Source organism: Hippichthys cyanospilos, chromosome 16 (genome assembly GCF_059441005.1).
Source record: "Hippichthys cyanospilos isolate Australia breed blue-spotted pipefish chromosome 16, RoL_Hcya_1.0, whole genome shotgun sequence".
Classification (NCBI taxonomy): Eukaryota; Metazoa; Chordata; class Actinopteri; order Syngnathiformes; family Syngnathidae; genus Hippichthys; species Hippichthys cyanospilos.
The window spans coordinates 10,156,840-10,176,964 of record NC_142384.1 but is presented as its reverse complement, the minus strand read 5'-3'; the positions used below and the strand labels follow the sequence as shown (position 1 = coordinate 10,176,964).

General features: G+C 40.2%; 2 protein-coding genes across 3 annotated transcripts; one reads left to right on the top strand and one right to left on the bottom strand.

Annotated features, from left to right (window-relative positions):
* The first annotated feature begins 2,637 nt into the window (after nucleotides 1-2,637).
* On the top strand, nucleotides 2,638-7,553 carry LOC148410495 (apoptosis regulator BAX-like). Its single transcript, XM_088436989.1, has 6 exons — nucleotides 2,638-2,742; nucleotides 4,031-4,079; nucleotides 4,161-4,319; nucleotides 6,223-6,358; nucleotides 6,460-6,564; nucleotides 6,651-7,553. The coding sequence occupies exons 1-6, from the start codon at nucleotides 2,712-2,714 to the stop codon at nucleotides 6,747-6,749; spliced, it is 579 nt and encodes a 192-aa protein (XP_088293115.1). The 5' UTR covers nucleotides 2,638-2,711; the 3' UTR covers nucleotides 6,750-7,553.
* A 131-nt stretch (nucleotides 7,554-7,684) lies between these two features.
* Nucleotides 7,685-16,960, bottom strand: map3k14a (mitogen-activated protein kinase kinase kinase 14a). 2 transcript variants are annotated; one of them, XM_088436987.1, is made up of 16 exons: nucleotides 16,715-16,960; nucleotides 14,775-15,086; nucleotides 14,626-14,704; nucleotides 14,318-14,555; nucleotides 12,964-13,335; nucleotides 12,458-12,592; nucleotides 12,260-12,389; nucleotides 12,049-12,177; nucleotides 11,113-11,217; nucleotides 10,875-11,035; nucleotides 10,470-10,620; nucleotides 9,533-9,790; nucleotides 9,346-9,455; nucleotides 8,977-9,115; nucleotides 8,735-8,835; nucleotides 7,685-8,095 (listed from the first exon to the last, which is right to left on the bottom strand). In XM_088436987.1, exons 2-16 carry the CDS (start codon nucleotides 15,076-15,078, stop codon nucleotides 7,934-7,936), a joined length of 2,574 nt encoding a protein of 857 aa, XP_088293113.1. In that variant the 5' UTR covers nucleotides 15,079-15,086; nucleotides 16,715-16,960; the 3' UTR covers nucleotides 7,685-7,933. The 2 variants fall into 2 exon arrangements, with proteins under 2 accessions (XP_088293113.1, XP_088293114.1); XM_088436988.1 differs by having other exon boundaries at nucleotides 10,875-11,032; nucleotides 16,715-16,959.
* Between the last annotated feature and the right edge of the window lie 3,165 nt (nucleotides 16,961-20,125).

The window sequence follows — 20,125 nt, the reverse complement described above, 5'->3', positions numbered from 1 at the left end:
TTCTTTCTTGCTTTGCTACCTCTGCAGTATTGATGCAGGCATGGTTGTTGATTTTGCCTTCATTTCACAATTTAAACAGGAGAATCAAGTAAAACACGGCGGCTAGAATGTCAACACAATCCACTACCAAGTTTCGAACGCAAACTATGGCGTACAGCACCACCGCCATCTTGACGCAGTGAAAACATTTTCTTTTCACGCGCCTCAAGAACCAGCATGTCGTACGTCCGCTTGCTGCCACGGCCGAACAAGTGGCCTGCGCCAAGCGTCCGAGCACTGTGGGGACTTGTTTGTCATTTTGGCCAGGTGATATTGGCGAGGAAATATGCGGACACAACTGCAGGGGTGTCATCCTGTAGTGCATGCAGCTCAACATGGAGCTTATGGTGTGCAGGTGGTGCCAGTAGTGATTGTGTTGGGCGTGCGTAGAGCAACTTCCAGTGACCTGGTACAGCAGGATGTGCTTGTTGGACTTCCTGTGAAGAGGGATGTGCTCGTTATGTGATGGTGGTGCACCATTGAGGGGTTTGTGGGGGTTTGCGACTGAGGGTGTCGACAGGAAGCAGCTTCTCGCCGTTGCTGAGAGCCAAGAACCGACGCTGCTTAGGATTCGCATCTTTCCTGCCGGGATGATCTACAGCATTGGTGTAACTTTGATGGGACGTCTATTCCAGGGTGGTGCACGTTTAAATTACACATTGTGATGTCAGTATGACTCCGCCTTGCAACTCCTCTAAGCTAGAGGACAGATAATTAGCACGGTGCTAATTATGAGGTCATGCGTGTGATGGTGCAATTTAAGTTGAGCATCCATTCCAGCATGCCCAAATTTTTAATTTACACAGCGTGATGTCATCATGACCACACCTGTTAAGTCCTCTACTTCAGAGGACAGATAGATAGCATAGTGCTCACTGTGATGTTATGCAGGTGAGGCACTTCCTCCAATGACACTCGCAACCTGCGGGCTGCAGATCACGCGGGTATCATGCTGCTTTGTAAATAATCAGTAAATATTTACATTGGAAAAAACTCACAGAATACCACGAAATAGAATGTCATAAAATGAATATATACTGAAATCTTTTATAGTGAAATCAGTCCTTCTCAAATAGTCTATTTCTATCTATAGTCTACAGTATAATCTATGTTGTTTTTTTTGGAGGGAGGTTGCGTTTCTACTTGTTACAGTTAGAAATTCAATATGCCTGCACTTTTGAAATAAGAGCAGCACCAACATATTTTCAACGTAACAGTTGGATTGTTAGAATATTTCATCACAACAGTAACGCGCCTGTTGTGTTTACAAATGGAGAAGGCCCCCTACTGGCGAGTAATAGCTTGATAGCGTCTTATTCTGTCTCCCTTTGTTTACCAGGAGATTGCCCCAGGTGGCTAGCAAAAAAAAAAAGATCCGTCATCTGAAATATTACAATACTGACACTGACAAAGATGACATTCATTTGTATCAAATTGTTGTTTTGATTCTTAATATTTGATCTCAGATATAGACAAACACTGGTGTGAAAGTGAAATTGCATATTTGATCATTCATGTGGGCTTAGTCCCTGGTACCCAGGCGACAAATGTACACTTTCTGTCAAAATGAATTCAGTGTTTGGAAATTCTGTAGCCTTGTGTATAAAGATAAGTGGAATGACCCCATGTGACATATCCCAGCCAATCACCTTAGAGAAGTAATCATCATAAAGCTTGGAAGAAGAAAGGGCACAGACAGTGAGGGTGATGTTGAGTGTGAAGAGAAGATCTGATTATTTTTTAAGAGCCTAATTTTTTTAATGAATATTTTCCACATGACCAGTTCATCTATTTTGAAACTCACGGCCTCTGAGAGGTAATTATTGCACATTTTTCTTTTGAATTTAGTAAGTGTCTTAAATTCAGAGTGTTGGTTCAGTTGGTTACTTTGTTGGTAATCTACACATTTCTATTATAATATTATAAATATTTGTTTGTGCTGGTTTTGATATTTTCATATTACCCTCGACAAAATTTCATCACCAAAATGGCCACCATCTTTGATTTTTATTTTTATCTGTCTTCTTGTGGTCCGGAGGGATGAAATGGAACTGTACTAGATATAAAAAATGTGACGATTTTTAAGTCTTTTTCCACATGCAAACGCATAAACGTACTTTTATGTTCACGTGTTTTTTGCTATAAATTAATTGATGGAGTATATTGAAAATATTTTTATTGGGGTAATTTTTATTGAGCGTTACGGTTTACCGGAAATGACGCATACACGGCAAACTTTTTATTTATGGAAACCAGACTCCCTAAAAAGTAACCAACCCTAACATTTTTATTAAAATGTAAACGCCAGCCGTCCAGTTTCTAAACTGTTTAATTTAATTTATATAGAGGTGTTAATACAAGTGTCAAATTTGTTGATATTTAACATTTTAAAATGTTTTAGTTTCGTTTCTTCGTGAAGGGGAGGGAAATGACGTCACAAAACTTTGAGTATTTTAAAATCCAAAAGCACAGCCAAAACAGTGAATTTCGAACTAACTTCATATAAAAACGCAATTAAACCCCTAAAAAATATTGATTAACAACACACGGAATCTTTTTGATTTTTGAAGCCGAAAACAAAGATGACATCATCGCATCTCTTTCCCGAGACAAACAAGTAGTCACGTGTTTTAATGCGGAAGTTCCAGCGGTGTGTTTGAGCACAAATCAAGATGGCAGCGCACCCGGGAGGTGGCGGACAGGGTAGGTTAGCCAGCCGTATCATTGTTATGCTCACCAAAAGTACTCGTGACAGCACCGCCGGCGCTTCGTAACGCTTATACGACCATGCTCTGTGTTCTCGTTCTACGATCGTAGGTAGAGTTTTCGATTATTATTATTATTTTTGCTACGAGAGGTAAGATGTTAGCCTCGTGTTAGCTCGCGCCTCAAGTTAGTCTCGAGATAAGTAAGGAGGAAATAAACGACACCAGTGTGGCGACTTTGACCTCAGAATGCTGATCTGTTTTGTAAGAATGTATAGCTGTTTGTTTGTTTACTTTACAAAGCGTGTTCGCCTTGTTTACGGTTTTGTATAAGGGAATGCGAGTCAATGAAACAATCGATGGTGACTAGAAAAGTAATATTGGTAACCCCATCCCCACCGCGAATAGCAAAAATCCGCGAGTAAGTGATTTGCCTCATGTTTTCCTAAATTTTGCGGCTATTCTTACATATGTCGAGTGGAACCTACCTTAACACACTAAAACAAGTAAGTAGGCAACTTGCCACAAACATGCGTTACTGTGAATTAACCGGGTTCAGTGTGTATCCCATATCCGTAATGGCCATACAAAAATGACTGCTATCATTTGATTTTTGTCATGAGACTATTTCATGAGTTCTAAACTTTGTTGCATTGGTCATGCATTAGTCCACTACATTTATTTTGCTTTTGTCAAATTGCAATACATTTGTTTTTGGATTGCACTAAAGTACATTTCGTCTTAGGTCAGGGTTTTACTTTATGGTTTTGCATCTGCAGTCATTTTTAAACAGTTTGACTTTTAGTGATGTATTCTGAGGGCCTGACTTAAGATTTGTTCAACAGGTGGTGTTCTTGTCAAGGTTACGTACATATTTTGGCTGGAGAATGCCGGGTACTGGAGTTGTTTGGTTGGAGATTTATTTGCCCCAGACATCTGTTCCCAACCCTCCCTTAGCAGTAGTTAGGTTTGTGTATATAATGGTGGACTGTTTTGTTTAGAGTCTGGCTTTTTTTTTTCTATCTGACTCGTTCCCTGGTTGAGGAAAGAGGCCCAGATCGGTATTGGATTATATCTTATTGGACTTCAGAGATCAAAATTAAACTTTACCGTGAGTGTTTTTCTTGACCCTTTGTTTTATTGTTTTAGTAATTACCTTTTAACGGATATTGAATGAGCACGCAAGTAATATAGTGTTGTAACAAGGGGAATGGAATGCACCACACCTATAAATTCAACAGCTTATAATTTTTTTTACAAGTGTCAACCTTGTTTTTGTCTTGCAGTCGACTCCAAGGAGCAGATATTAGAACTGGGCACCGTCTTGTTAAAGGAGTAAGCTTGATTGTCGCATAACAAATCATACAAACGTTCATTTTTTTTCCCCCTTGGCATGAAATGATTTCTTCCGTGCAGTTTCATTTACGAGCGAGTCCGCCGGCATGGAGACAACAGCACCGTGGTGACCCGGGCCCAGCTAGGCGGAGGCGAGATATGTGATACTAATCATAAGAAGCTCGCCCAGTGCCTGCAAAAGATTGGCGACGAGCTGGACGGCAACGTGGAGCTCCAACGGTAAGAGGCTGAGGCATTTGTTGATGACTTTTTCTTGTATATTTGAACAAACAAAAAAAAGACTTTGGGGATTGTCAAGTTCTTTAGACATTTTCAGTTTTTTCATCAATAAGTAGTTGACTACATTATTTTTCACACAGTGCTTGTCAAAACACATTTTGCCACTTGTAGACTGAAAATTAGGTCACGTCCTGAAGGCTTAGATAACACAAACACAGCTCAGCTCATTGTCACATGACCAACCGGGTGAGCGCGATTGGTCCTTACCCGAGTCTCGAGCACAAGCTCTGTCATTTTCAGTCCACAGCAAGTGGAAAAATGTTTTCTTAAAGGTATTGTGTGCGAAAAATAACATTTTCTATCTACTGTATCCACTTCAGACTGATTTACTGACAAATTATGGGTAAAAGTCACTTTTTTTTCTCTTGTAAAGTTAAGTGGACACTAACTTTGTTGTAAGCAGTAAGGGAAATAATGTTGTCCAAATATCAGAATCATCCTAAATAACATTTGGCTGGACATTTATCGATAAGAGACTGTAGAGCTTTGTCTAGATCTGTCAAGCTAGATCTATCTATGGAGCTGTCTAGATATATCTATATAGGTCTACCTAGATAGATTGACCTATCTCCAGATCATAGGTCTCAGCCTCCAGTCCTCAAGGGCCGCAATCCTGCATGTTTTGATGTTGCTCTCTTAAACACACCAAGTGATTAGGATCATTGAGATTCAGGACAGACGCATCAAAAACATGCTGGATCGCGGCCCTCTAAGACTGGAGTTCGGGACCTATGCCCTAAATAGATCTATCTAAATAGGTGGAAGTCAGGTTAAATCGATCTATCTAGATGAGGGGTGTCAAACGAGGAGGTTTAATCCGGCCTTGAAGATGATTTTGTGAAGCATGAAAAAACGCATTGGACCAAATGCATTAGTCCGCTGTTTTTAATATTGTAATGCCCCAGCATGTGTTAAAGTTGCGGTTCTGTCCAGTGGCTTTTTTTTTTTTACGGTTAACAAGCGCGGCATCCCAAGCTGCTCTCAGTCGCAACTCGTGCTCGATAACAAATTAGTGACTCTCTGTCCTCCTCTGTCGTCGTGCTACCGCTCAGGTAAAATAGGCAGGGAGGTTTCGGGGATGCCATTTGGGCCAGTACCGGACATAACAGTGTTGGTCCCCGCTTATACAGTATTATAAACAAGTAGTCTTGTATTTCTTTTATAAGTTGACTTTATTCACAGCTCAGCAGTTAGCACGAAGTTGGGGTCCTGGTTGACGTGACTTCATGACTACTACTTCGTGAGTTAATAAACGTCTTTTGTCGCGTATATCATAACGTGGGTGCCACCCAGCGTCCAAAATGAAATGTCACCATTTTATTCTGTTAAATTCTTTGCTGTTCACCGTTGTTTTGCTCGGGGCATTTTCCGTTCTCGGGATATTAATGTTTCAGTTTTTTTTTTTTTTTTAGTTGATCTTATTATGTGTTCTACACAAAATATGTATTTTATGAACAAATGGAAAAAAAGGACAGTAGAAAAGGAAAAAAAAGAGATATTCCTCCATGCGGCCCCAGAGCTAAAATGAGTTTTGACACCCCTAACCTAGATTGACATCGATCTATCTACAGATTTCTCTAGACATAGAAAAATAAATGTCGATATATAGATCAATCTATAGATTTGCTAGACAAGTCTTTCTAGGTAAATATCTCATTCTATTGAGCTCTCTATAGATCTACTAAGATGTATCTTAGCAGGTTAGAAAGATACATCTATCTAACCCGATATCTGACCTAGATAGTTATATCTAGACAGCTCTAGATAGAACTATCTAGATATATCTATCTGTGCTTTGTGGTAACGCAAATCCTTTTATGATTTTCTAATTTCCCTTACGAAGGATGATCAACTGCCCGTCGCTGAGACCTACTAAGGAAGTGTTTGTGAAGGTGGCCATCGAGATCTTCTCTGATGGAAAGTTCAGCTGGGGCCGAGTGGTCACCCTCTTCTACTTGGCCTGTCGACTCGTTATCAAAGTAAGTCACGCCCTAACCAAAGCAAGCTAATTAGTCATTTTTTAGCCAAATCTTTCCCAATGCAATATAATGTAATTCCAAATCGTGCATTTCGCGTGCAGGCACTCCTGACCCAAGTTCCTGACGTCATCAGAACTATCATCAATTGTACCATCGACTACCTCCGCGAACACTTTCTCAATTGGATCTGGGAACAAGGAGGATGGGTAAGGATGCCAGAAAAATCAGCGCATGACAAATGCTGCTTTCTCAGCCATCAAACATGCCCCTTGTATATTGTTTTGTTTTTTAGGAGAGCATTGTCTCCTATTTTGGTACTCCGACGTGGCAAATGGTGGCCGTGTTCATGGCGGGTGTCATCGCCACTATCCTGGTGACTCGTAAAATGTGAGGAGCGCACCCAAAGGAGGCCAAGGAGAACAAAGGACTTGCATGAGGACTTGAACTTTTTTGTAAAGGACCGTGGCGCTGTTGTAGCCCCCCCTTCTTCCCCCTCCTCGTGTGATGTGAGCCATATGCACTAAAGGCTTTTTGGGGGATACACACGCCTGAGCGAGGGAATGCATTTTAAGTAATTTATTTTTTACCTTTTTGGTACCGAAAAACTCACTGTATTTTTGTTTTCTGCCGTCACTTGGAGGATGTTTCGCATCCTTCGTTTCATTCAGAAAGAATGCATCCTCCTCTTTTTGATCAATGTGCAATCAAAGTGTTCTCTTATTGGCTTCTTCCTCGGAAAAAAATCTGTCAGTAAGATAAAAAAAAAAAACAAAAAACAACAAAAAAATGGTGGCTGTTTGTGTTTGACTCCTGTATCCAAAGCAATATGTGGACATGGTTATTAGAGCTGTTCCGTTGTCTTCTAAAATGGAGTCTGCTTATGTAACATTTAATCACACTCTGGACCAGCATTTGTTATAAACTGCGTGTGTGTTGTCACAAAAAAAAAAACTAAAATGTTGGGTAAAGTGTACAGTACTGTATTAGTTCAATGGGAGTCAATCACAATTCAGTTTTGTGAAACAAAACAAAATTTTATACATTTCTTGTTTGTCAGTGCCTTGGTATTTGTTTTTTTTATACTGAAATTTTCACCTTTTTCTATCACATTTCTAAGTTTCAAGTCAAGCCCTGGATGAAAAAAAAATCACATTGGAATTTTGTTTCTAATATGGATATTAAACATTTAACTCAGCTATGTGTTTTGCTGCTTTATTAATCTACCATAGGGTTACCCTATGAGAAATTAACACATTAGTTTTCAACTCCATGATAACTGTTTTTGGCCGATATTGTCTTTCCACACACAACAAAATCCTGACACGATTGGCATAATCTTAAGCGTGCCATTTATTCCAATCTTCAGCTTTTTCGGAGGGTAGAAAGTACCAAATGAATAAAATTCCAGCAGTGGAAATACATTCTCAGTTGCTTCTTTTGTAAAGATTAATTACATGATTATAAAAAAAATTACAAATGACATAGACGTACAATATTGTTTGATGGCTTTGAGTGACTTGAAGGGTCACAATAGAATTTCAAATCATGTGAAAAGTAGTTCTTTTTCATTTGAACTCATCTGGTTTCCAGCAATCCGTCTCGGATTCTCCACCTCCAAGAAGTGCTGAAGTCAGGAGCAGGGACGCAGCAGAGCTTGAGACCCGACTCCTGCACCTCCTCGTCATGAGCCACGGTACAGCCAAGTTGCTTCTCCAATGTAAAAACTCGCTCAGAGATCTAAAGCCGGATTAGAAATGTGGATTTGGAATGGGTGTAATGCTGTTCTCTAAAGCAAAATGTTGTATTAAAAAAAAAAAAACACACAAAAATAAGATGCACCTATAAAAAAAAATCTGGTATTTTATACATTACCGTGCATAAGACGCACCAGCACTTTGGCGACAATGCGAAAACTTCAGCAAAACAGACAAAATCTCATCTTCCTAAAGTCTTCATATTGTGTTCACATTTGTATGTCATGTATATCAGATTTCCCACATTGTGAGCAGTCAGTGAACACAGCACAAGTATTAAGTTGAATGAGCTTGAAGCAGTTGTTTTTCCTTTTCCTTGCGATGCAGCTGGAGTTAATTTTACCAAGAATACCCCAAGTTGCGCAGCATCCGTGTTCCACCAAGTTTATTTTTGTGTGTGAATGCCAAAAGTACGCAATTAATAAACGAGTCAAATGGAATACCTTTCTGTGTGCTTTAACCAGAGCAAGTTATGAGTTATAGGACATACCCATACTTTTGGCCTTCATTTTGGGGGGAAAAATGTGTCCTTCATTTGGGTAAGTACGGGAATACAATTATTTAAATGGATTTTTCAGGAATATTTTTGCAACATCAGTACTTAATCTTGAGGGTGGCTCACCTGATCGCTGATGCCGGTGGCGATGTGGCCCACCTTAACCCTCCGCGTCTCTCTGATTTGGATGGTTGTCCCGTTGAAGTCTCGGATGCATACGTCCACCCCTTAACCCAGACAAGAAATGTTACCTTTTGAATGTGTGCGCGTGGATCTGAATGTATGGGTCAGTGCGTACGTTTGTGTGCGTAGATATCAGTATGTGTGATATGCGTGTGTATTTGCAACCGAAAGTGTCTGTCTTCCACCTTGGAAGCAGCACGGCTGCGGCGGCGAGTGGCCCAGGAGATCTAGACTGATGCTCTGCTGCCCGTCCAGCTGGCTACTGTCGGAGCAGACTCCTGAGCTGAAGTCATCAGCGGGGCTGAGCGACCAGCGGCCCGAGTCCTGAACAACGCAAGCGGAACCTTTAAATCCCTTAAACATAGTTTTACAACGGCAGTGAATGAGTTCTCTTCAACTCCTGCCAGTCCAGCAAAATTCGACATATATAGCCATCAATGTTACTACAAAAGTTTATAAATCTAGATGAGGTAGACTTTTTTGAACAAATGATCAAAATACAGGACATTATTCCTACTGTCTGTGCGGCACCGGGACCGTAAATTTTGTATTACCTTTTTCTCCCACGGATCCCGGTTGGAGTAGGCGTCGCTGCTGAGACAAGATAAGAGCTGCTCCTGCATCTCAGCTGAGCGGAGCTGGGAAAGGCTGCTCAGATAGAAATCTGCCCCCCAACACAACGACAGAGGAGCTGAAAAATACGGCGTATAAACGATCCGAGACAGCGGACGGGAAACTCACCTCGTTCCAGTTTGCGCAGCTCAAGTTCCGGAACGGTGTCTGTGATCTTGTTTTTCGACTGGTTTTTGCTGAAATGGGTTCCTGGGTCACACGCCTCGTTTTCGTCTTCATCGCTGTCGTTCAGCTGCACCATCGCACACCTGTCTGATTTGTTCTCCTTATTCTCTTCGCGCCGGGCTGGCGGGGAGTCGGGAGGTTTGTTGGCCAAATAGAGAGGTTCTGTGTAAGATCTGCTCCATGGACTTCTGAGTCCACCAACTGCATGAAAATGGTAAAGGTAAGATCAAGTTTAGGGCTGTCGATGAAATGTGTGTTTTGTTTTGAAGTACTGCATAAGATTTTTCATTTAATATCAATCTAAGTATAAATCATTAAAATATAAAACAAATTTATATATATATATATATATATATATATATATATATATATATATATATATATATATATATATATTTTTTTTTTTTTTTTTTTTTTAATGTATACCCCAGTCTTTAATTCATTCCATTTTCTTCTACTTTAGATGTAATATAATGGATATATCTTAAAACTAAAAAAATTGATAACCATCACTTTAAACGTAAAATTTATACTTTTAAAATTACACTTTTACACTTGCGCTCAACTGAAAATGACATCACATGTGCTCAAGGGTCAGATAAAAGCTCACCTGTTTTTTTTTCTTTGGGAGCGTGGTCATGTGACTTTCGCAAGCTGAGTTTTACTTGGGCCTTGAGCACATATGATGATGTACAATTACAGATGTACACAGAAAAACATGTATTACCTCCAACAAGGAGAAAATGCTTTTTGTAAGGTGTGTAAAGTGTGTTTGTTTATATTTTTCAGAGTAGCGTGGACGACATTTTAAAAATTCACCTATTGGTTGTGTTTTTTCACACGGTCTAACAGCCGCATCATCCGAAAAATGAGTAAGCACCTTGTCTGAGTGCTCTGGCCGCACGTTCCTTCATGTCAGCGGCCTGCGCTCTCTTGTTGGGATCCTTCTGCAGCCCCGCCTTGATCAACTCCGCCGTGAGGGGGCAGCAATTAGGCGGGATCTCTCGAAGTGGCGGCGGCTCGTTGGCGATCTGTTCACAAGATGGCGTCACTGATTATGTAGGTTTAAAAGGTGAGCTGTGATTGGTCATTACATGAGCAACTGTCATGTGGTTTTAAGTCGACAGCAAGTGACAAAATTTTCGCCCGCTAAGATGGGTAAAATGTGTTGATTTAACTGATTCGTTAATTTTCCGCAAACATGTTAATCCAAATGCCATAATTGAATGTGCAGCTACATCGAACATATTTAAAACAATGCCTTGACTTCCCATTACCTACATACCTTCAGGAAGAGTCTACAGGAGAAATATCTGGTCCAAGGTTGACACCCATTGAGCATGTGCAGTAACATGCAGCAGCTGCTCCACACATCTGCTTGAGCTCCGCGGGGTTCGCCCCTCACGATTTCGGGGGCCATATGCGTCTCCGTACCCTTCAGGTCTGCTTTCGGTAACATGGCCAACCGTGAGAAACGTGATGGATGTCATATTTTATGCTGTTCTGCCTCTGTATAGTCCTACCTCGGGACCCACTGAGGCTCTGCCCGCCGGTGTCCAATCTCTCCGCGTGACCAAAGTCGCACAGGAAGGAGTCTCTGCCGTCCTCGGACAGCAACACATTGTCAGCTGAGTGACAAAAGGAAAAAAAAAAAATGGAGCTTGGGTGCCTTCCATGACTTATGCATACTTGAAGAGCGGTTTAATTGGAAACAGAGCAGCTGTGTAAGGCCAGAAAGTTGAAGGAAATGAAAAAAGAAAAAGAGATGCAGTAGGAAATAACGACAAAAAGAGCAGTTTTGCTCTCATTTATTTTGTTGATCCACCTTTCTGTTCCCTTTTTTTCTGCATGTCTTCCTACCCCCTTTTATCCCCTCAATGACTTCCTGTTATTCATTACCCCCCCCCCCCCCCCCTTTTTTTTTTGCCGCTGTGCATGCATCTTGGCTTTCTAACAGCGGCTGAGTCATTATGGGAAATTCCCCAAACCCGCTGCTGCAGTCCTCCCTCTCGGTTACAGGTGCTGTAAATCCATGTGAGACGAAGGATCCAGATGACAGCTAATTAAAGTCAGAGCTGTTGTGCTCTTTTTAAATTTATCAAACTGCAGGGTGACCCATAAGTTTCCATACATAGAAAAATAGATAGTGTATATAATTTTTGTGTCATGGACACATTTTGTTTCATGTGTGGACAAACCTCATGTTAGGAAACTTATGACCCAGTAGTCAGATATAAAAATGTATATGTTTATTATTCAAATAGATAGCTAGATATAAAACATAAATGCTTTTATACTTGATTCTTAGTGGAAATCGAAATCGTGGAAATCGAAATACCTATGCATCAAAATAAGACAAGTCGGTCAAACAGTCCTGGATTTTCAATCAGACCTGCATCAAAACTTTAGGCCCGTGCCCTACCTGTGGCATCCATTAGATAAAAAATTGCCATAGATACCTTTTACATCCAAATGCGCCACTCTCTTCTTGGCCAGGTACTCGAGCGCTGTTGCAACTTGCAACAGGTAGTAGAGGCTCAGGTCCTCCGGCAGCCGCCCGCGCTGCTTTATTAGCTGGCCCAGCGAGCCTGGTTTGACACGGCGGCATATTAATATACTTATCAGGATACGCCCCAAGATTATTGCGGGCACAATTGACAAAGCACTTACCAGATTTATGGTCCATGAGAAAGAAGACATACGGCCCGTCTCGGACAACTCCGAAGAGCTCCAGGATGCGAGGAGATCGGAGGGCACTCCACGTGCTCACCTCCTCGCTGTTGAACCTCTTCAGGGCGATCTGGAAAGATAAAGGCGTCATGAAAAAGCCAAAGTGGAAAATTGATTGCCGAGTCTTTCACATTATACCTTTTTGACAGCAAACTCGTAGCCTGTGTTGACGTCTCGAGCCCCGTGGACTTCGCCGTAGGAGCCTTGCTTGATAAAATCCGACAGGACAAACTCCCTTCCTTCCTTATATTCTGAATCAACAGGCTGGATATTCTGAAGAAGGCGAAAGAACATTCACCAACTTAGAACTAAACCGGAACTATTTTGGACAATTAACTTCTAGTTGTTTCCTAAAAAAATTAGTAGTTGCTCACTCATCAAGTGTGAAATTAACTAATTTGTCGCCAGTCCACTTTAGATGGATCTTTGGCACTGATTGTAAAGCTTAAGTATCTGTCGATTCTCTGTGCATGCGAGCGCACCCTTTTGCAGATGTTGTCAATGCGTTCCCATTTAGAAATGAAGGAAACATCTTGAGTTTTAGAAAGAGCATAAAAAATGCCAACAGGTGAATCCTGTTCGGCGGTTCGGCATTTGCTGAAGAACTGATCTATTTGGTATTGTCGCACAAAAAAATAACTCACTTCATTGTAAAAAACGATCCCCTCATTGTCTATGGACTGCCACTTGTCTTCTTCCTCCTCCCACGCGCTGCGCTCCACATCTTTAAAAAAGGGTCCGGCGTAGCACGGGTCGCCCTGGCTGACGCTGCCTCGAAGGCCGGCGAGGGCTAGCGAGCAGTCGCCGGCACTGCTGAGTGAGTCGCTGTCTGGCGAGTAGGAGCAGAGGCTATGCAGGGTGCCCGGGAATGGCTCAGCCCAGGCCAGCGGGGAGAAGCTGGAGTTGTAGAGCTTGGTGTGATAGTGAGGGGGCACTACATCCTCCTCTTCTGAGCGCTCCACGCTGCTGCAGCACGAGGAACTATGAGGGCTTCCTTCTCCTCCCACCGAATCATCCTACAAATATCAAAAAGAAGATGGTTTCCTCAGAGAGACTTTGGTCTTAATCTATTTTGACATGAAGTACTGAAAAACAAAGTTCCCTCACCATTAAATTTTTCACCTTTATGTTTTTAACAGCATCAATGCACATTATGTTCTAAATGCTAATCGCTAACCAACAACCCGCTTTTTGTTCTGCACCCTAAGCTATTTTTAATAAATCTCCGTTGTGAGGTATCTCCTGTGTGCCAGGATAAAAGAGGTGGGGTGATAAATTTGCAGTGATAAACCTTTTTTTTTTTTGATAAGAAAATGGGTGATACCGGACATGGATAAAGCAAACTGATGAAAAAAAAGGGATGCATAGCTGTTTGTTTTTATTTCTCTGATATACAGGATGTTTTTGCCCTTAGTTTACTTCAATGAAGGTGGATTTTTTTTTTTTTTTTTACTTACAAAGGTTTTTAATTTAGTATTTTAACAAGATATCAGAGTAAATGGCAATGCCTGTCTCTGACGATTTAAAAACCTTTAAAGGAGGACGGGGGGTTTACTTACTATAGGAAAATGAAAACAAAATATAAATGGAAAACATTTGAAATACACCCCCTTCACATGTAATAATTAAAAAAAGAGGAAAGAACATTAAGGATAAACAAATAATCATTAATAAAAAACATACAGTAAAGTAAAACAAAAAACCCTAATGAAAACATAAACATAATACTGTAAGTGGAAAGCACAAATACAGTATAATAAAAAAAAAGAAAAAACGATGAAAAACATTAAAAACAAAAATGCCGTGAACAAAAACTACATAAAAACATTTAAATGATAGGAAAAAAAATCAACCTTTACTTTGCGGATTTCACTTATTGGAGATACTTTTGTGAAAGTAACCTCTCAGATGAATGAGGGGAAACTTGATGAATCCATCCACGCATTTTTCACATCGTCCACTCAAGATGGAGTTGAACCATTGAACCATTGCGCTTACTTGGATTTGCACCAGTGAACTCCCGCTCTCCTGTTCAGGAACTCCTGAGGGCACTGCGGTATCTGTATGGTAGCTGCCATGTTGCTCCTCCTCCTCTTTCTTCTTCTTCTCCCAGGCGACTTTTTTCCGCCCTTTGCGCTTGACTCTTTTTCGGGACTTCTTCCTCGGGCTGGGCGGGGCCGGTGTTTGGACGGAGGCCGTGGTGGGACATGCCACGTTGTTGTGCTCCGGCTGCAGACTAAAGCAAAAGTATGGATTCAAGCAATGCCATTACTCCTGCGATAGGAATTTTGAAGTGCGAAGATTACCTGATGGCAAAACAGCCGGACGGAATGTAGGAACGCTCAAAGCAGGACGGACTAAATTCCTGGGAGTCCTGCGTTTCACCTGGAGGACAGCGCCACGTTAGATGGTAATAGTTTTGAATTTCTTACACTTATACAACGGTCATATTTACATTCAGCTTGTGCAATGAAGGGCGAGCTCTTCCGCGGCGTCTCTCCGACTTGCTCAGCGGTGCCGTGAGTCAGCACTTTGTTCAGCAACGGGCTCAAACGTACGATGTAGTCCGCTTTGCTGCTCTTCCACTGCTCTTCATCTTCCTCCTCTTCCCCTTGCTGCTGTTGTTGCTTCTGCTGCTTGTGGTGCTGCTGCGTCCCTTTTTCTGCAGCTGTGCATTTTGGGTAGGAGGCCTTCAGGTCGGTCAGCGGCGATCCGGAGAACGGAGCGGTAGAGTTAAAGATTCTCTGCCTCACTGCCATTTCTGCTGCTGCATGAGTTGGGGAAACATACACAAACACAACAGTTATTATAAGGCATTAGAGTTTGTGTTATATGGCAAGTGAAAGTACAAAGCGGAAATTTCTCACAATTTACCCGTTTGTCTTGAATTGTAAATATTTGCTAATGCTAAGCAAAAATGGCAACAGGGGAAGAATTTACAAACGCCTTTTCAACTCATTACAGAACCCAAACGTTTCGCAATTTAGCATCACTCATCTGCCTCGTAGAGGGTATGCGATTTCAATTTGGTAAAAATCAGTCTAGGTCAGTTCACCAAACACCAGAAATGTCCAAGGTGACACAAGAAAGGCTACTTTGTACTCGACTGGTATGATTTTTAAAAATAGTCAAATATTTCACCCTCAAAGCTGCAATTTTATGAGCAGTGTAATTTTTTTTCAGATTTGCAGTCTTTTAGACGTTCATCAAGCCAATGTAACCAAATTTGACGGAAAGGGTGATGTCTTGCTGAGACAAAATAGAGAACAAACATGAATACGCTGGGTCTCAAGAGCATATTTAGATATGCAAAATAAAACCCACTGACCAAACACAACGAAGCATTTTTTTTTTTCAAAAATGTTATTTTGTAATTTAAAAATATATTTTTCCAAGGTGGATCGAAATTCCTATAATTGTACAGTGATATTTCAAACCAAATCTAAACCAGTGAGCACAGACAGTGGAATTTTTTTTTTAACATCTGAGTCCTTGTTAGATAGACCACATCTGAAATCTACTCTCGCTTTCTGCTCTTGGCAGTGTAACAACAAACATACTACCTTGTTAACACTTTTCATTCATTTTTCATTCATTTCATTTTTCACACCAAAAATTGATGTTATTTATCAGTTTGACTAAAAAATGACAGCGGGGCAAGGCTTTACATTCATATTAGCTTTCGATGCACAAGTAGCTACAAAGCCAAGGATCTTGCATTTTATTACATCACTCTGGATAGTTGACCATGTTTTCTGTGTAACAGTCATTTGTGGTGAGGTTTTAAGAACCTGACCTCAGAAGTTGATGATACTAATATGATTGGTGTTTGAATGCAAATGATAGTTTGATTGTTTATTTCCAGATCTACGTTGTTCCTATCATCCTTCCTGAAGACTAAACCCAACACCTTTGATGACATTTATCATGCGTGCTGATTTGACTCACAGCAGTGACATTTCCAGGACAGGAAGCAACATAAAAAAGTCCAATGTCCAACTGCAGAAGAGCAAGCAAAACCACAACAATCTCCACTTCTAGACAGTTTGTTTGTAATCCTTCTCCTCCATTCCAAACACATTTTGTTTAAGGTTATGAAACCTAAATCTTGTTGAGATGATAGAAAACTTAGTCGGGCCTGCTGAGAACAGTCGTCGAATAACTCAAGCACTTAGTTTCAGTTTGTGGAAATGCACGACACTGTGGGCACTAACAATAAAAAAGTATCTTGTCTCGAAGTGTTGTATTACAACTTTCGTCATTAGCGCGCACACTGTGAGGATCAAAGTAACGTCTCTGGAGCCCGTTCTTCAAGACCACAGCGGGTATGACATCAGCATACGAACGAACACATGTTACATTTTAAGCAGTCGATCAAGCGAGGTCATTCATTACCTTCTGGTTTGGTAGAACAAAGCGAACTGAACGTCGCTTCCTTCTGAAGGCACACCCGGAACCAGCGGAAAGAAGAAAGACAGAGAGAGGGGTTTCTGAACAAACGCAACGACCACTAGACTTTGGAGAGAAAATGTTTCCCTCTACATGGGAGCAAATAGCAAGAAAGGTGCAAGCAGCTTTTGTCCTTTGTGCTCTTGACACACTCAGTACTGCTGCTGCAGTCCTTTGCTACGTTGGTGGGAGGAGTCTGGCAACTTAAGGGAAATGCATCACACGACATATTTGGCGCTATCCAGATCATGCTCAGCGGCTTTTTTATACAAAACAATGAGTGTGACATCAGGCAGCAACAACAACTAAATTGTATTCACTTGGAACAATGATATATATAAAAGGAAACTTTGTGGGGTTTGTTCATAAGTTGATACAAGTGTTAGTTGCATGCCTGATATTCTTAAAAAAAAAAAAAAGCATGCCTGATATTCTTAAAAAAAAGAATCGAAGGATATTTCACTTTTCACCTTGTTTCTTTCAATCAATTCTGACCATCTGATTAATTGGCCCATATTTTGCAAAGTAAAATTCAAATGAATTGGCTGATTAATAAAAGAAAAACATATAAGGTCTAAAATAATTATCTTTTTGAGCCTTTAAAGCTTACAGCGATAAGGATATGAATTGCAAACAGAACGTTTAACAGTTGTAAAATCATTGTGTCCTTCTGAATTTGTTTGAATTTACATCTGAGGGAATTGTTACTCGAATTTTTTGATGAGGGATGTTAGACTGTCATATTTTATGACCAAAAAAATAAAACATTGATTTTTGGACGGATGCGATTTTAACAAACTTTAATCAAAATAATAAACTCAACAAACATTTATACAAGCATTTATGTATGTCTATTTTAAATGGGTTTTAATGTATCTTTAATATTCATAACTTGTGCATACTTTGCTGAAATGCCATAAATTAGTAACAATTGTAAACACCGCTCATAAACCAGCATTCTGACACTGCAAAGTCTCGATTTCAAAATGTAGCCAACTTTCAAATTGTCCATTTTACATATTATTTCATCAAATGAATTTGAATTATTGCCCAGCCCTCCATTTTAAAGCAGTCCCATGGGTTAATGAATGGCCTGTCACCTTCCTGTGAAATACAATTGACTATGTTCACCAAAAAAAACAAACACATTATGAATATTTTTTTCCTGCATTATAGCATACTCTTCATTTCAACTGTGCATAGCGACAGTGGCTATCTTGAGCTAACTTGTGGTGCATACACACCCACGCAGATTAATGAAATTCCAAAGGCTTTAGTAAGAGTAGTGAAAAAGGGGCTCGATTTACAGACAGACACAAGACGCTTGGCAACTCCCGTAAACTTTCGGATGCTTGCCACTTACGGTGAAAAATAATTGATGATAATTACACAACAACATGTAATATTGACTGTCACGTGTGTATTGCTTGTTTGCAGCAGTAACAAGTTATATCAATGTTAGTTTTTGTGTTAATAACAAATATATGCCTTTGGTGTCCTTATCAGAATCACTCAGCTATCAATAGAGTACTGTACTTGTAGTGGTATCACCCTGAAAGAAAAAAATAAGTATTGAACATCCCTAATAAAGACCTTTCGAAAAACAGCACAGTGTAAGAGAATCATTCGCTAAGTAAAGGTAAAGCCAAAACTGTTCACCCTGTCAGCAGGCTCACATTATTGAGACAGCCGTTATGAGCAAATTCTAGCACATGTAATTTGACTAGCTATGCGGGAATTTAAGATAATGATTCCCATTTGGAAGCCGTTGTCCTCGACAGACAGCGGATTTAATATTGTAAATCTTTTTTTTACTACGCCACCAAATGTGGGCAGAACATGGTGTCAACATTTAAATATCATATTTTTTTAAGTTAAAAACTGGGTCCATGGGACTGTTTGTTAATGCTTGGAGTTTTATGTTGCTTTTCATCAGTACACTTCTTGTATTGCAGACCCCCCCCCCCCCCCCCTCCCCCCCCCATAAGTGAAAAACTATAACGTTGCATCAGTCGTGATCTACTCTCGCCCAGGAGTTGTATCTACTCCAGCCCTCATTGGTCGATGGTCGCGCCAGGAGCCAATAAGGTATCTTGTAGTGCTCGTCTCCCTCATGAATTTCAAACACGCTGTAAGAGGACGCAAAAGAAGAGCAGGAAAGAGCAGCGCTGCACCAGAGCGTTGTAAATCTCTTACCTAGATTTCTTTTGTAATAAATTGGAATTTCAAGTGCAAACTCTGATTGTTATAATGTTTGGTCAGCTCTAAGTTTCACTATAATTAGACTTCCAGGCTCCACTAATGTAGCGTGAGTATACAGCCAAAAGGATGGGAAGGGATAACAGTACAGTTGCTGTATAAATAATTTAAGATTTAAGTAAATTTGTTTACTGCAGTAGTTCGACGTCCGAGGAGATAACTCGTCTGTCTGGTATGCAAGAAGCTTTCACAGCACATCTCTCCGCAATATAGTTTTTTTTTTTTTTTTTTTTTTTTAATGCACTAAGGGCGCGATATAGTGAGGGATAATTGTGTGTGTATATGTATATACATACATACATATATACATACGCTTAATAGTGTCATTTTTAAACAATATCCCTGCAATTCGACTCCTGACAATAATAAATGATTATTTCTCTCGTGATAAATTTGTCAACGTGTCAATTGTGTTTTTAGGCTTTATAATAAATAAACATGGAAAATTCTTCCCTAGATTATTAAAATGCATGAAAACTTAAAAACAACGTGGGATTTTTGACGAGAGTTTGAGTAAGCGGAAACCGCAAAATGTACAAGACAGGCCTATTTTTTTTCCTTTTTCGCGCTAAACTATTGCACCAAACCCGAACAAAGTATACAGGGTGAGGACACCTTGAAACGATATTTGACCAATACAATCTTTTGTTTCCAACAACTGTAGTGTTAATTCGATTAATTTCTACTGAGGTTTCTTTTTTGACACAAACTTCGAGCAAAAGAAGAAAAGGTCCTCGCCATACCGGAAATCGGTAGAAAATAGGTTTATCCAGAATGAAGTGTTGACGTCTCGACGAATACTGATAAATGAGACAATATTTGGAAGCATAAAACACATAAAAGTAGAATCTGGTTTATATTTGTTTACTTACCGAGCGCCTTATTAGTAGGCGTTGGTCGTTTGAAGGCGATGGAAAAGTAAGTGTGAGTGAGTTAGTGGGTTTTCCTTGTTTTTTTTCAACGTAAAAGTTACTTGTCATTTTTACCTCGTCGGTAATAACAGTTGTACAAACATTTCAATTCAGTTTATATAAAGTTAATTGAATAATTTTTATATTTATTCGTTTTTAATTTCGCGGAGTTGTTTATCATTTTCAT